This window comes from Maylandia zebra, unplaced genomic scaffold, assembly GCF_041146795.1.
Source record: "Maylandia zebra isolate NMK-2024a unplaced genomic scaffold, Mzebra_GT3a scaffold11, whole genome shotgun sequence".
Classification (NCBI taxonomy): Eukaryota; Metazoa; Chordata; class Actinopteri; order Cichliformes; family Cichlidae; genus Maylandia; species Maylandia zebra.
The window spans coordinates 8,115,018-8,132,094 of NW_027490041.1; the positions used below are offsets into that span (position 1 = coordinate 8,115,018).

General features: G+C 40.8%; 2 protein-coding genes and 1 long non-coding RNA gene across 3 annotated transcripts in view; all 3 read left to right on the forward strand.

Moving 5' to 3' along the window:
- LOC112433555 (protein NLRC3-like) overlaps positions 1-17,077 on the forward strand; it is a 286,257-nt gene that overhangs the window by 186,713 nt on the left and 82,467 nt on the right. The gene's annotated exons all lie outside the window — the stretch shown is intronic.
- LOC143415969 (uncharacterized) lies at positions 8,553-9,244 on the forward strand. Its single transcript, XR_013096397.1, has 2 exons — positions 8,553-8,783; positions 9,101-9,244. It is a non-coding gene; the product is annotated as an uncharacterized LOC143415969 (long non-coding RNA).
- LOC112432441 (phospholipase D1-like) lies at positions 12,852-15,343 on the forward strand. Its single transcript, XM_076881431.1, has 5 exons — positions 12,852-12,866; positions 12,957-13,073; positions 13,365-13,613; positions 14,037-14,130; positions 14,469-15,343. Exons 1-4 carry the CDS (start codon positions 12,852-12,854, stop codon positions 14,088-14,090), a joined length of 435 nt encoding a protein of 144 aa, XP_076737546.1. The 3' UTR covers positions 14,091-14,130; positions 14,469-15,343.

A 17,077-nucleotide genomic window follows, 5' to 3' on the forward strand; every position in this document is an offset into this window, starting at 1 on the left:
AATGTTCTCCAAGGCACATATCATACTTGCCTAATAACACAATTAGTTCCAGAAAGTTACCATGATCGATGGTGTTATCACCTAAGGTGTATGCAGCCTCATTCTCCACATGCCTATAGCTGAGTCCCCTCTTCCCAAGTACTTTGATCACATCCACTATACGCTCTAAAACTTGCCGTCTCTTTTTCACTTGTGCTCTGTGAGCTGACAACTGACTGCCAGCAAACGAGCTCCTGATGTTGCCTTTTGAGCACCTTAAGAAAAAAGCTTCAGCACAGGTCTGGTGTGTATTTCTCTTTTCATGCTCCTCTGTGCGCAGATGTATATGTCGCCAGTCACTCATGCCTGTTATAAATGTGCTGGTGTCAGTCAGCCTTGCAAATGCCAGACACACAAAGCAGAACAATAAATGGCGTTCTTTGCAATAAGTAAGCCACTTCCTGTTGGTGCCATCTTTACAGCTGAACACCCTCATCACAACTGCACTGCTACTGTTCTGCTGTGGGTGGTAATCTAAGAAGGCCTGTAATATGGCAGGTTCAGGGCGAGCAAAGTCATCGATGCCCTGGCTCTCTCTCTCTTGCTCTTCCATCTCTCTCTCCTGCTCTTTTATTTCTCTCTCTTGCTTGCTCTCTCTCTCTTCCTTTTCCTAAATCCCTCGTTTTGCACAGTCCCTGACGTGCTCTCCGTTGTTGTTTCCCTGCTAATTTTAGCATCACACGGCACAGCTTCTGTATCACGTGGTATAAGGCTCCGCCCTTGTCATTTGTTGAGCAGGAAGAGTGAGCACTTGTTTTCATGCAGAGTACGTCCCGGATCAAAATGTGAAGTTTTACAAATCACCACTTCTTTAGTGAATATCATTTCAGTCTCAGACAATCTCGTTTCTCTTACAGAGGTTGAATGCACCTTCTGCGGATGGCGGTACCACACAGTGTGCGTGGACTTCCCCTGCACAGAAGGCAACTACAAATGCTGTGAATGCTAAATAAACAGAAACAAATGATCCCTGTTGTCTTTGCTTGATGATTGGTTTGAGTCTTGACAATCCACATTGCTGGCGTTGCATCTTTCAATGCCAGCAATGGCAGGTATCAGTGCTCAAACCTTTTGTGTTTGTTTCCAACAAGTTGCCCACCTCGGGAAACAAAAATGTGTTCTTTTACTTGTCAGATGAACATATGAGACACTTTGACTCTTCAGTGCAGTGTGGAGCCTAACAAAGATCTGTTTTGTGTCCCAGCTGATCAGCAGGAGGAGGAGAGTCTGACGGAGCAGCAGAGGAACATTTTCAGCTACTTGGACTCAGCTCAGCCACTACAGAGGAAACAATGAGCTCAACACAGAAGGTGACAGACAGAGCAGGACCATATGACCAAAGATATTTATCACCATATACATTTGAACATTTGCCATAACGATGTAGCTGACGATAGAATTGACACCAGACAAAATACTTTCCAGCTGCACAACTTTATTAAAAAGCCATCAATGTATTTTCACTGAAACAAGCAGCTGTTGTTTATGTGGATTAAAGTTATATAAAAATGTAACAGTGCAAATGCAAATTCCTCGCTGACAGTTTAACCAAAAGGCGTTTCCAGTGGAAACTGGCCGACACATCCTGAGCATAACCATGTATAATATCCACTAAACTTCAGAAGAGGTTATACAGTCGTGGCCAAAAGGTTTGAGAATTGCATAAATATTGGAACCTGGAGAAGTTGCTGCTTAAGTTTTTATAATAGCATTTTGCCTGCACTCCAGAATGTTATGAGGAGTGATCAGATGAACTGCATCGTCCTTCTTTGCCATGAAAACGAACTTAATCCCCAAAAAGCCTTACCACTGCATTTCATTGCTGTCATCAAAGGACCTGCTGAGACCATTTCAGTGATCGTCTTCTTAACTCAGGTGAGAATGTTGGCGAGCACGAGGCTGGAGATCATCATGGCTGTATCCCGATTCAGGTTCTGCAGCTTTAAAGTCCTCAAGGGCCGCGGACTCAAAGACCGCTAAGGCCGAAGTGCGAGGCTCGTAGGCTCGTGAAATGGGACGTCTAGCCTCCGTCGCGCTGCCCAGGTTGCCTAGCAACCATGATACTAACAGCTGGAAACGTTTCATACAGCTTTGTTTGACAGAAATGAAGGAGAACATATTTAGTTCATTTGTTTCTACATGAGCTCTGTGTGATTTGATGAGTATCTGAGGCTGAGACCACAGGACTGTGAAACATGATTGTTGGGCTTCATTTCTGTGCTGAACAGTCGTTTAAGATTAGCTGTAAATAACAATTAGCTGATGTTGTTCATGAGACTAAAGTCATCTCACTGTGGTAATGTAAATATAATATGGCCAATATTATAGTTATTATATTAATCACTTCACTCACAGACAAGTATCTGTGACAGTGTGTATACAGATGTATCATATATAAGAGACAAATATTGTTCATTTAATATGTTGGTACTAAATGTGGCTCAATGCTTACATATATGTGTAAAAAGCAAGTGTACGAGCTGTGATAACTGTGTCTGATAGAATGAAGAGTAGACTGATATATGAAATATTCCTTTATTGGGTGAGAAAATCAGACCATGTCATAACTGCTTTAAGTCACACAGAATAGATAAATTCAAATTCAAATTTTATTTGTCACATACACAGTCATACACAGTATGATATGTAGTGAAATGCTTGGACAACTGCTCGTGACCTAAAGAAAACAAAAAAGGAAAAGGCTATGAATAAGATAGGAAATAAATATGAAAAATTAAAAAGGGTAAATTTAACTAGGAAGGAATAAAATATAAATTAAGGTTAAAAATGAAATAACTGTACAACACACTGGGAAAGAATAAGATAAAATATATAAATTAAATTGAAAATAAAATAACTGTACAACAAAATACACAATATAGAACTATATAATAATGTATGAACAAAATACACAAGAAGTATAAATAAATATATACACAATAACAGCAGCAGTGATTTAAGTGATGAAGTGAAAACAAAGTCCAGTGTGTGTGTAAGAACCATATGTGTGGGTCAGTACTGTGTGGTGGTGTGATTGAGAGACCGTATCGCCTGCGGGAAGAAGCTCCTCCTCAGTCTCTCTGTGTTGGTCTTCAGGGAGCGGAATCGCTTTCCTGACCTCAGCAGAGAGAACAGTCTGTTGTTGGGATGGTTGAGGTCCTTCACGATCTTCCTGGCCTTGGTCCAGCACCGCCTGCTGTAGATTGAGTGCAGGTCAGGGAGCTCGGAGCAGATGGTGCGCTCAGCTGACCGCACAACCCTCTGTAGAGCTCGTCTGTCCTGCATGGTGCTGTTCCCGAACCAGGTTAAGATGTTTCCCGTCAGGATGCTCTCTATGGTGCACGAGTAAAAGTTCCTGAGCACCTTGGAGGGCAGTTGGAAGTCTCTCAAGCGTCTGAGGTGGTAGAGACGCTGACGGGCCTTTTTCACCACGGTGTTGATGTGACAGGACCATGACAGGTCCTGCGTGATGTGAACTCCGAGGTATTTGAAGCTGTCCACTCTCTCCACTGGGCACTCGTTGATGACGGGGGTCTGGTAGTTCCTCTCCTGCTTAGTGCTGAAGTCCACTATCAGCTCCTTTGTCTTACTGACGTTTAGAAGGAGGTTGTTCCTCTGGCACCAGTTCTCCAGATTCCTAATCTCCTTCAGGTAGGCCGTCTCGTTGTTATCAGAGATCAGGCCCACCACGACGGTGTCGTCAGCAAACTTGATGATGGTGGTGGAGCTGGTAGTGGCCACGCAGTCATATGTGTACAAAGAGTACAGCAGGGGGCTCAGAACACACCCCTGGGGGGCTCCAGTGCTGAGAGTGGTGGAGGCTGAGACATGTCTGCCCATCCTTACTGCCTGTGGTCTGCCAGTTAGGAAGTTGGAGATCCACTGACACATAGATGAGCTGAGTCCCAGATGCTCCAGCTTGGTGGTGAGTGTGGAGGGAATTATGGTGTTAAATGCAGAGCTGTAGTCTATGAAGAGCATTTGAACATAATTCCCCCTTCTAGTGTCCAAGTGAGTGAGTGATGTGTGGAGGAGATGAGAGATGGCATCGTCTGTGGAACGATTTGGACGGTAAGCGAACTGTAGTGGGTCCAGTGTGTCAGGCAGTGAAGAAATGATGAAGTCTCTGACCAGGCGTTCAAAGCACTTCATCACTACTGAGGTGAGGGCTACAGGGCGATAGTCATTGAGAGAAGCAGGGTGGGGTTTCTTCGGGACAGGAACAATGATGGACTCCTTGAAGCATGTGGGGATCACCGACTGAGATAAAGAGATATTATAGTTATTATATTAATCACTTCACTCACAGACAAGTATCTGTAACAGTGTGTATATAGATGTGTCATATATAAGAGACAAATATTGTTCATTTAATATGTTGGTACTAAATGTGGCTCAATGCTTACATATATGTGTAAAAAGCAAATGTAGGAGCTGTGATAACTGTGTCTGATAGAATGAAGAGCAGACTGATATATGAAATATTCCTTTATTGGGTGAGAAAATCAGACCATGTCATAACTGCTTTAAGTCACACAGAATAGATATCAGAGCCTTAAACAGGCTGACTTCTGCTAAATGGGTCAAACTGGGCAGAAAGTCTACAAACACATAACATCCTTATAGAATATGATGTAACACTTGTTAAGGTTCAAAATTGAGGAAGGAGAGTACAAACCACCCATGGTCCAGAAGCTCTTGGTCAAACAATGATTTTTAATGAATACACACGTGTGGGAAGACAACTCTGTACGCAGACAGCAATTAGTCTTCAACTTAATCAAAGCATGAACAGATATTTTATAGCATCAGGGTTTGATTTACTGACGCCCCTTCATGCGTCACAGATACATTTTATACATAGATCAGATCAACACCACAATGACTTTTAACCCAGAAGATCATCTTCTATTTTCATGGATGGTACTTTCCGTTCTTGTCTTAAAGTGAATTGTTCCTCTTTCTTGCCGAGACATGACTAATCTCTCCTCTAAATAAATCTAACTCATGTGTGTGTGTGTGTTGACCTCACATGCTCTTTGTGTCACCTCTTCACCTACTAACTGTCTGTGTCTCGTCCTCAAATGCTCTTTCTCAATTCACCTGTTGCACTTCTGACCTTTCACGAGACCAGAGGCTCACTGAGACTATATGTATGTCTTCTACTAAATAAATGTTTTAACCAAGAACCTCTACTTAAAACCTTAATATGAAATGACCTGATATATAAGTGTTTTGTAAGCATGTATTGCAATTCCTTCTATGTTCTAGTTTTCCCTCAGCATGTATCACCTGAACAGTCACGTCAGTGAAGCTTAAGACCTTTAAAGAACCTGAACATCAACTCAAATAAGCACAGATATGCATTGTGTACACAATAGTTATAACGGCATCTGAAATACAAAATTAACATCATCATAAACATCTTAAGGCCATCTTAAAGCTATCTGTTACATTGTCAAAGCAATGATCATACTGCAGATTATATTATTAATGCAATGGTAATAATGATGATTATTTAACAATAGCAGTAAAATAATTTCCCTGCTCCACACACTATAGATCAACTTAGCTCAGAATATATAAAGCATATAAACAGTTACAGCAATATGATGCAACAAACACAGCAGCTACTGATCCAAAATACTCAAAGCTTCATAGAACTGAAACCAACATTTATTTTTAGCTCCATTCTGCTGCTGATACAGACTTTAGGTTTCTGAACATTAAACTTGTTGCTGCCTTTCATAGTGTGTAACTTGAAGGCCCTGAGTACTTTCTCCCACACTGGAAACACTGGGATGATCACATTATTTGAACATTACCTAATAAGACTGATTCAGCACAGACAGTTATGTTAAACTTTCCTAGCAGTCCTTCACAAACAGGGAACAGTCTGTCTATTCTCTCCATCTGTCAGCTGCTGCTGGCTCTTCCTCCTCCTCTTCCTCACACACTGCTGAGTTTGTCCTGGTGGATCATCAGGGCTGCAAAGCCTCACAGATGATGTGCAGCAGTGGCTCCCTCAGTCTGTCCTCACTCTGGACACTTGCAGTCGTCACACATGGAAATCAAATGTGTGATAAGCTGCAGGATTCAAACACAAGTGTAACTTATAAACACATGTTCATACTTTTATTCCACAATCAGAGAGAAAGAAACAGAGAGAGAGTGCAGGACAGACAGACAGGTGACAGTCTCAGGTGTACACACTGCTACACAACAGCACCAGAGAAGCAGGATTTAGTGTTTGTGTTATTACGAGTGTAAACAAGAAGAGTTCCAGATGGTGCAGTGGACACATGTGTGACTGCTGTGATTAAAGCATCTTTCTTTCAGCTTAACGAGTGAACCGTCAGCTCGTTCAAACACACGTTAAAGTGCGTTTGGCTCGACACCAGCGAACAGAGGCAGCAATATAACACAGCTAACATTAACAGTGCAGTGAATCCTGCTTGTGCCGTGATGTTCAGGACTGCAAACCGAGCAGCATCACTGACTTTCAGCTTGTTGTGTTTGTGGATATATGACTGACTTTAATTATCCACAAAATCATCACATTCTCTGTCAGATTAAGGTCGACTATTGAACGGCGTATATTTTAAAGGCTTTAAAACCAAGTTAACGCTGAAAGTACAAACATCACTAATGTCACATAACTCTGCCGACAAGGCATAGCTATGGCTATGAAATGCTCTTTGTGTATCACTTCTTCATTAAGAAAGATGTCATTAATGCACTAGTAATGTCTCATCTGGAGTATTGTTCAATCATTTGGTCAGCAGCTAATGAGACAGATCTTAACAGACTTCAGTTAGTCCAGAATAAGGCGTCCAGATTAGTGTGAAGATGTTCATACTATACTAATATTGATCAAATGCATAATAACCTTTCTTGGCTTCCTGTACAGGCTAAAATATTCTATGGCTTACTTGTAGTTCTAAAGAAAGCAATTCTGTTAAACACACCACATTTATTCTGCTCAGCTGCAGTATCCAGATGAAATACATCATCATATTACACAGTTTTCAACAAACTGCAATTTAGTAAATGCTCGAGTTAAAAGTAACGTTTTGTAAAACTGTTACATTTAGAGCAACTTTTAAGTGGAATAAGTTGCCTTAAAAAATTAGAGCATTATTCAAAACTTCAATGAAGACTTAAAAGCCGATTTACAGAGCTTTTAGTTGTTGTAAATATTGTAAGACATGATTTGTTTTTGAAATTTGTGTAATGTGCCTCAATGTTATTGATATTATTATTATTATTATTGATTGCTTATATTTGAACAATTGTGAAACCTCACTGTGGATGTAAGAGTGAAATTATGTGGATATCTTGAATCCACTTTATTGTGTAATATTTTATGTGAGTATTTGACGGAAGACGAGCAACATCTGTTGTGGAAGCTAACGGGGTTCCTTTAGAATAAACAAACATAGGATTTATTATCACTGAATAATTCTGTATAAATCTATACAAATTATAGAAATATGTAATAGGAAACAACAAAATAATCTAAATTATAAAATAATGTGTGTGTGTGTGTGTGTGTGTGTGTGTGTGTGTGTGTGTGTGTGTGTGTGTGTGTGTGCATGATTTTAGTGTTTGAACAGTCATGAATTATCTTTAACAGCAGGTTGGATGTAATGTGTTAGAACTACCAGCAGGTGGGGATAAGAGACCTTTAAGGTGTTTGGTGCCACGCTCCACCTTCAGGTTTAAAACTAGTGTTAATGGAGTTTGAAGGTTGAGTTTGTTCCACGACTGCATTTCACTCACTGCCTCTGTTTGTATCTCTGTCACTGCAGGACCAACATGGAGCCAGAAGTCAGCGCTCTCAGGAGGCCGACAAACCTCACAGAAGAAAGGGAGAGAAAAAACACAGCTGTGACGAGTGTGGGAAGGGTTTTACTCTGAGGGCTAAACTAAAACAGCATCAGGTCATCCACACTGGAGAGAGACCGTTCAGCTGTGACTTGTGTGGAAAGTCTTTTTCCTTCAAGGTTTCCCTAAAACAACACCAACTCATCCACAGTGGAGTTAAAGCGTACAGCTGTGATCAGTGTGGCAGAGCTTTTACTCAAAGTAGCCACTTACAGAGGCATCTAGTTACCCACTCTGGAATTAAGGCATACAGCTGTGATCAGTGTGGCAGAGCTTTTACTCAAAGTAGCCACTTACAGAGGCATCTAGTTACCCACTCTGGAATTAAGCCATACAGCTGTGACGAGTGTGGGATGGAGTTTACTGTGAAGGCTTCACTAAAACAGCATCAGGTCATCCACACTGGAGAGAGACCGTTCAGCTGTGACTTGTGTGGAAAGTCTTTTTCCTGGATGCGTTCCCTAAAACAACACCAACTCATCCACAGTGGAGTTAAAGCGTACAGCTGTGATCAGTGTGGCAGAGCTTTTACTCACAGTAGCCACTTACAGAGGCATCTAGTTACCCACTCTGGAATTAAGGCATACAGCTGTGACGAGTGTGGAAAAACTTTCGGCCAGAGAGGGAGCCGAAATACACACCTACGCATTCACACCAGACATGATGTGTACTGCTGTGAACAGTGTGGCAAACAGTTTACAACAGACGCACAGTTACAACAACACATGTTTACCCACACTGAGGAGAGACCTTATCGATGTGACCTGTGTGAGAAGACTTTTAAATCTCCACATCACCTGAGACGACACCAACAGATCCACACCAGAAAGAGACTCTACAAGTGCAGCTACTGTGAGGTATGTATTTATATTGTTATCTTGTCATTTTAGCCTGACTGTTTGGAACAACTCTGCTCATTAAACTGTGTTAGCATGTTAGCAATTCTACTGCATGGAAAAGCAGCTCTGAGTGATTATTCAGATTTTCCTTTCAGTTATGATTTTAGTATTACTGTAGTATTATGGTGGTAGTATTGTAGTTATTGCAGCCCAGTAAACTGAGTGTGTTAACTGAAACAGTCAAATGTAGTTGGACGTCTGCAGAGATGCTCTTTATTTCAGGCGACGTTCAGGATACAAGGACTGACTTACACTGTCTTTGTGTCTTTGTTTAGAAGCAGAGCGACACAGATGGATCCAGTTCTCAACCCTGTCATCACTGTGGTGGTGGGAAAGACTTTCATTGTGACCTCTGTGGAAAAACTTTCAGTCGGCAAGCTGCCCTTAAAACACATCAACGTAGACACACTGGAGACAAACTGAAATACTGCAAAGAATGTGGGAGAAGCTTCACCACATCACATCACTTAAAACAACATGAACTGATTCACAGTGGGGTTAAAAAGCACCTCTGTGATCAGTGTGGGTCATCCTTCACCACTGCATGGAAGCTTAAATCACACAAACGAGTCCACACAGGAGAGAAACCACACAAGTGCAGACACTGTGAGAGAAGCTTCTCACGGTCAGGTAGTCGTAACATTCATGAACGTGCACACATGGAAGGAAACTACAGCTGTGACCAGTGTGACAAGAGCTTCAGGAATCTCAGTTCATACTCTGAACACAAACGATCCCACGTTACTAATAAACTGTTTCACTGTTACCAATGTGCCCAAACATTCACCTCATTGTCTGCTCTGTGCAAACATCAGCGCGATCACTCAGGGCTGAAATCACTCTCATCACTGGATAACAGTGAATCTGAAGACACAGAAAGATCCTCTGGTTTCTGTGTCGGACTCAAAAAGCTTGAGATCAGGCTCCACAGAGTTCAGATAGAATCATTTAAACTTGTGTTGAACTGAACTGGTTGCTGGGCTGAACTTCTACATAATACAGATCTACATGGGATCTTCTTTTCTGTTGTTTTACTGAGTCAGTTTTGTCCTTTTTTCTCTGTCCTGGTTTTGCTCGTCTGTAAATGATTGAAACTCAGTCAAATAGTTCATTGTTCTCCAGCAAAACGTTTTGGAAACTCATGTTTAACCTTTAAAACTCTGACATGTTTTAGCACACAAGGCTTCATCGGGGAGTTCACTCATGATTGGACCATGAGAACAAAGGTTTTTAGTTCTTTCAAAGAGAGTCTTGGAGATGTTGATGTTTCTGTTTTTCTGAAACCACCTGAAAGAAAAACTATTTTTCTTGCTTTATGTAGTGTGGAAGTTTTTAATGTTTCTTCATCTGTGATGTTCTTGAATGTGTTCACGTGAAGATGGTACAAATAAACTGTCCTTTCAGCTTTAGCTCCTAATTTATTCATTATTTATGGTTGTAGCACAGCAGCCGTCTCTTGATTAACACATGGAGGGCTCGGGATCTGATGGTGTCGTCTCCCTAATTTGCCCACTCAGTAAATCTCACTCATGGCCAAGAAATTGAAATAAACCTTGTTTCCCTGCTGGATAGTGATCCACTGTAACTCTGCTCCTCCTTCCTGTTTAGGATTTCTGTGGCTGAAGTAAAATTCCCTCCATCCATCACTTATCCCAGCTAACCCAAAGTGAAATAAAGTTTTGCTGGTCTTAAAAAAGCATTACAATAATGGGCATTACCAATGCAAACTGAATGATACAGAAGATGAAAGAAGAGACTTTGATCAGTTAATAAAGCTCATGATCTGGATTCATTGTGGCTGCTACACAGATACTTCTGGGTCACTTCTCTCAGTTAGGAACCTTCCTCACCAAACTGACTGTTGGACCACACCCCTGGTTTCATGAGAAATTGTTTCAGCCATGATTTCTCTTCCTGTATTTCAGAGTAAAGACTGAAGTGACAAATGGAAGCATGTTTAAAAAACACAATGTGAGAGAGACGTTGAGGTCCTTAGAAGTTACCCTGGGTTTTTCTGTCACCCTGCTAGATGTTACACACCTTGTTATTGGACTGATTTCTACTGCTGGACTACTCCTGCGGAGAGTAACAATACTCTTACTAATTAGCTCCCTTTCACACCTTTGGGGATATTTATTTTTGTGTTTGCAGCGCTGTGAGCCAGAACAGCGAGAGAAAAATCTGCAACAGCGACGAGCCGAATGCTTACGTGAATCGCAGCAGCTGCACATGTGCTACGCTGAATTAGAGGATATCTTTGCTCTGGATTTCTATTTCTACTTTTTCATTTCTATATGATTCTTCTTGCATCTAAACAGAGATGATTCAATTTGCTAAATGTTGATGGCTCTTCGTGCTCAGGTGTAAATGAGACGTAATATTTGCTCTTGGTTTGGTTCTCCTGTACAGAACCTTGCAGTACAACAGAAACCTAAAAACATTATTTGTAGTTGTTATTCTTAGTTGTTCTGCTGCCTAAATACCACAGGGTCTGATTATGAAGTTATTGAGCTGCACATACTTTACGACCTGCTTAAGTTCGAGGTCACAGCGTCTGTAGAGCAGCTGGAACATAATGAAGTCTACAAGGTTAAAGTTTTCTCTTCAGTTATTGTTCTTTCTGCTGCTTGGTTTGATGGATCTGAGAGCTTTTGTTTTTATTATTGTTATTATAATTATCATTAATATTTTACTCTCTAGAAGCTTTAAAATAGTGTTTGTGTTTGAAAACATTGATTTAAGAATTGAACAGAAACATCTGTCCTTCTGAAAATCGCCCAAAGGCACGGAGACAAAGTCAAAGGATGCAACCTGTAACTTTCTCTTCCTTCATGTCAGGACCATCATCCATGATTTATATAAAATGCATATAGCAACAGTAGCACTTTAGTTTGGACTTTATGATTTCTGTAACTGGAAAATATTATTTTGTTTAAAGACAGAAGTGACCGCATAGTTGCAACATCAAAGGGAAATATGAATTAATTAGCATCAAGTATATTTGTTGCTTAAGCGTTTGCACTATAACTTAAGTAGGATTATAACTTTTAAGGAAGGAAAGATTTCAGATATTTAGTTCACTGTTTCAGTTATTTTATATGAAATTAAAACATTTACGTTGGTCAAATATGATGCTCTAAATCAAATAAAAGTTTGAAAATAAATGATGTATTTTTAAATGCTGCAACAAATGTTCACAAAAAGTAACTATAATTAAAACCAGTTAAACAAAATCAAATGTTTGAATCATGCTTAACCAAATGCCAGGCTGGAGAGCTGAACCTAAAGTATACGTAGAAAGATTTCAACATCTGAGCAGTTTTTAATGTTTTTATCACATATAAATGTCACAGCAGTGGGTCCTGGCCCAATGCTTTGTGTTTTTGGTTTTCTTTGACTCTTGTTTTTCTTGGTTTTTGTTCTTCTTATTTATCAGGCTCTCAGTAATCTTAGTTCTCCCTCCCTCAGTGTTCATTTCAGCCTGTGTTTAGTTTCTGTTCCCGTGTCCCACGTTTCATCGTTTCATGTCGAGTCAGCCCTGTCTCTCTGTTTCCTGTGTCTCCCCAGTCAGCCCCGCCTCCCTCGGGCACTCATGTGTGATACAGAGTAATAAACCTGACTACATTTGCTACACTCTCTTTATTACCTGTTACTTTAAAATTCATACACTAATTATGTCTGCCCATCTCTCTAATGTGAAGGTCAAAGGTCAACATCCCAGTGACATAAGAATAATCCCAAAGGGGCAAAGGCAGCGGTTAATTTAGCACATTTAGCATCAAGGGTACAGCAAGGATATACTTTTACTTATTGTGGCAGGGGTGTGGTCTCTGGCCTGCTGCAGTGGAGGCTGGTGGCGGGACGTTGGACGGCACAGGTGAGGGTGATGGAGCTCATGACTCTCCCCTTTATAGTGACGGAGGAGACTGGCGTGGGGGAAGCGTGTAGTGGAGGAAGCCGAGGAGAGAGCTGGTTTCTGGCTACAAAGACGGCGTCAAACCAGAAAAGATTGCTCGTGGTCAAATAATGTGTCAATCACCTGTGAATCAAACTGTGTGTGGCTCAGTTCATGTCACAGTGTTATTTAGTATATCTTCACTTGTCTCACTCTCCTTCTGTTCTGTCCATCAGGACGATCCTCAGCGCTTACACAGATCCTCCATCGATGTTTTGGATCCAATCAGAGATCAGTTCTACGAGGAGGCCTGGATGTTCACCAGCGCTCGCTACACCTCCATCTACCAGAAGGTGAGTGTACTCCTTTGTACTCAGATTAACATTTTACTTCTTAAAATACATTTTCATATATGAGCTTTCTATTATTTCATGGGCCATTTAATCAATATTAAAATTACAAGCATATCAACAAAGGTGAAGCTGGTTTTTTTCCACTTGCTGTCACACAGTCATGGAGGAATACAATAAATACATAATCAGTCATAGATCCTGAACAATGACATTAAAAGAAAGTCTGTGGCTCTAAAAACTAAACAGTATAAAGACATGCTCCAAGCTGCTGTTTCTCTCCTACTCCTCTAGGTTTTCCACTGTCGGCCATCCAGCGATGCTGGAGGGCTACCTGGCCAATGCTGGCCTACACAAAGAGGTCCTGGCTCGGAGGAGCTGAAGAAGATCCTTGCCTTCCTCGTCAGTTTCCTCTTCAGTTCCTATCCCAACAAAACCTTCTTGCACCTATTAGCTCCAAAGAGGCTATGGTGCCCGTGGAGGTCTGGACCTGAGGCCTGTGCTCATCACGTGGATAGAAAACACTCTGACACCATTCTGGAGGTCTGATGGGACTCTGACCAAAACACAGATGAAATAAAACTTGTGGCTGGAGCTTTTAAAATGACTTTTTCACCTCATAGATTAATGCTCATAATTGCATGTTAGCAAGACAGCATCTCCCCAAGGTGAAACTCTCAGGAGACATTTACTCTTAAACTGTAATCTGGTTGAGACTACTTGAGGAGATCTTAGTAGCGAGTATGTGGATTTAGTCTCTTCACCAACAGCAGACAGACCCATGCCAAGAAAGCAGACATGTTCTCAAAGAAAGCCGAGAGCAGAGATTGGAAAAAGCTAAAAAGAAAAAGCTGCAGCTTCAGACGACTATCTGCCTGTAAGGCTGAAAAAGTCCAGTTACGCTCTATTTTGGAAAAGCTCCCAGTTTTGGTAACCTGGACTTTTATTTCCCCTCTTCTGCTACAGATGTTGACTGTGACCTCAGAGGCCAACTGGACCACACAGCTGCAGCAGGAGTGAGGGAGAGGAGTCTTCATCCAGCTTCAAAGAAAACATCCAGGTAAAGTGACGTGGATCAGCGGATAAAGCCGTCTCCACTTTCAAAGGAGATCCTCTGAGAGAGAGACTCTCTGAGCCATTTTAGCCTCAAATTATAGGACTTTATAGTACAGCAACACTTTTAAAGGACAAAAATAACATAAACTGTGACTGTAATACAAACAAAGTATTGCATGTGTTTTTAAAAGTGTTCCTCCGATGGGCAGGATATCACTATTAGACTGTCCCACCAGCCAACTTCAACAAGAGACCACAGCAGCATTCAGTGATCAGCACAGATGTTCCTCTAACACTCAGCATCTGATCCCTGTTGGTCTGTGTGCTTCTGCTTTTGCTCAGTTAGAAACCCTGCAGCAACCCGACCCAAAACTGTGTCTTCTTGTTGGCCTCAACGTTGAAGTGTCAAACGTCCAACATCTGGAAAGGAAACCACGCCAGTGTACTGTGATGTTTCACCAACATGTGGCAGACGCTGGTCCTGCCTTTCATGCTGACATCAGCAGAGAGCCCCGCCTACCTCAAAGCCTCCCCTGTCATGTATTGATCAGGATGATTATGAAGATGAGCGAGTGCAAATAAGACTGTAAAAGTCCACGAGCAGAATGTTTGGATGCTTTCTAATGATTCATGAATATCATGAGAGTGTTTGTGTGTTTTGTCTTTTCTTTGCTGACGTTTGTTACTAACAAAGACAATTTACGCTCTGTGTGTGTTTTCATCCTTACCAGCCGCACTCTAACTGCAATGAAGGAAACAAACTGTAGAAATGGTCGACTCAGTGACTTCATAAAATATTGAAGTGGTTCAGGTAGAGCCAGTTTTTAAATGACCATGAACACTGAGCGTATTGTATCTGTACAGCATGTTTTTCTATTAGACAGATTTGTAACAGAGGCCTTGCTCTCAGTAAGTTTGAAATCCTTTTCTGATTTATTTTGTAATCTCTGATCTTTGTGTATCCTGCTCAGTTTGCATGCTGCCTGTAGGAGTTTCTGTCTTTGTATTTGAAGAGAATTCATTGAATATACTCAGCTGCTTCCCTTTGGTGCCTCACACATCACTGAAGTTTTTCAGTGTCCAGTTATTTGTTTTTAATAGCTGTTTGAATTCTCTGTATGTTTGACCCTGTAGACTGTTTAATGGACTGCTCGTCTTCCTGTTTGTAACCACTGCCTGTTTAGGACTAAAGATTTGGATTTTTGACTTTAACACAGCCTCTGCGTGTCGTCCCTTTGTGTCCTCGTCCTCTGTGAATGTGTCACAGATGTTTCCATGATAATAACACAGCTTTCCCACAGTGGCTTGCAGCAGCATTTATTCACAGCACATTTGAGAAAGGTTCAGATTAACTCGATGAGTTTATATTCAGAATGATTCTGACAGTGGGCCACTGTGAATTGTGATCTTTCATCAGGTCAATGTTTAAGTTCAGTATTTCAAAGCAGGAGCTATGAACAGTCATCATGTTGGCATTAGAATTATTATTATTAATCATTATTAATAATGTCGTTACTCATGTATAACTTTGATTAGTATACATGAATTTTATCAATAGTAAAAATAATGAATAATTCATGTATAACTTTTATTGTGTTTTGCATATTAATTATATTTAAATAGAGATGTTGACCCTGTCTCTACAGTAGCATCAGTGTAACATACATTATTGGTCCAAGCTGTCATAAATGGGGAGCCTGATCCTTTATTATGAAAACATGACGAGTATTTTTCTTGTCAGTTGGGAAGAAGTTGGTCTTTTTTTCCTTCTTTTTGCTCAGTTTGTCTTTTCTTTGATAATTGAAACTCTGATCAAACCTACTCATGTTCACAGCATGTAAAAGCAGCTGACAGTCCGTGGCATTGTTGTTTGTAGAGGTGCAGTGTAGTGGGAGCATAAATCAAAAGAAAACAGTAACATTTATGTAATAAAACATTTGAATGAAAATGAACAGGCCCTTTATGAACTTCAAAGGGATCTGAAAACAACACTTTTTAAAAGAGTATCTTGGGGTGTAGGTGGTCAAAATAGAAAACTGAGCTGAGACTCTAAGTTCAATCCATCCATTGGTTTTTACTTAGGAGGAAGAAATGTCAGGCTGGTGCAGGCTGGTTAGGTGCATGTGGTTATCTTTACCTAAATGAGTTCACTTTGTGGCTGCCAGGTTGGGCAGAAGTACCTGTCCCCTGTTAGGCTTAGTTAGGCTGTTCTCTTCTAATCAGACAAATAAGGCGATGACTTTCTGCGAACAGTATTTCTTATAACTCAGCAGTATAATGCATCATAAAACAATATCATTCATTCACAATAAATCAGCAGTCTAATGCAAATCAGTTTAATAAATGCAATAGTTATTACCTTTAGGTTATTACCTTTAAACCTTTAGGAGAGCCGTCTCTGTGCTGTGGTTCACCCTAAAACCAGACTGGAATATCTCCAGGATCTGTCTATCATTGAGAAAATCAGTAATCTGAGTAAAAACAAGTTTTTCTAAGATTTTACTTAAAAATGGTGAGTTGGATACAGGTCTGTAGTTATTAAAATCATTACAATCCAAATTGCTCTTCTTCAGAAGGGGCCTCACCACCGCCGTTTTAAAGGCAGCAGGGAAGACACCCAACTGAAGAGAGCAATTCATCATGTATAAAAGCTCAGCCTCAAAAAATCCATAAAGTGTTTTAAAGAGTGAAGAAGGGATTGGATCTAAAAGACATGTGGTGGGTCTCACTGTGGAGAAAACTTTCTGAAGGTTCTCAGCATTAACCAGGACAAAGCTGTCCAGTGTCTCCTCAGGTACAATCGAGCCCTCAGATGTGTTTAAAATCATATCACGATTAGATAAAATATCAGATCTGATGGCGCTGATTTTTCCCCTGAAGTGGTCTGCAAACTGCTCACAGAGCGAGTCTGTTCTTTGGGAGCTGTTAAAATCAGGGTTAAATAAATGATC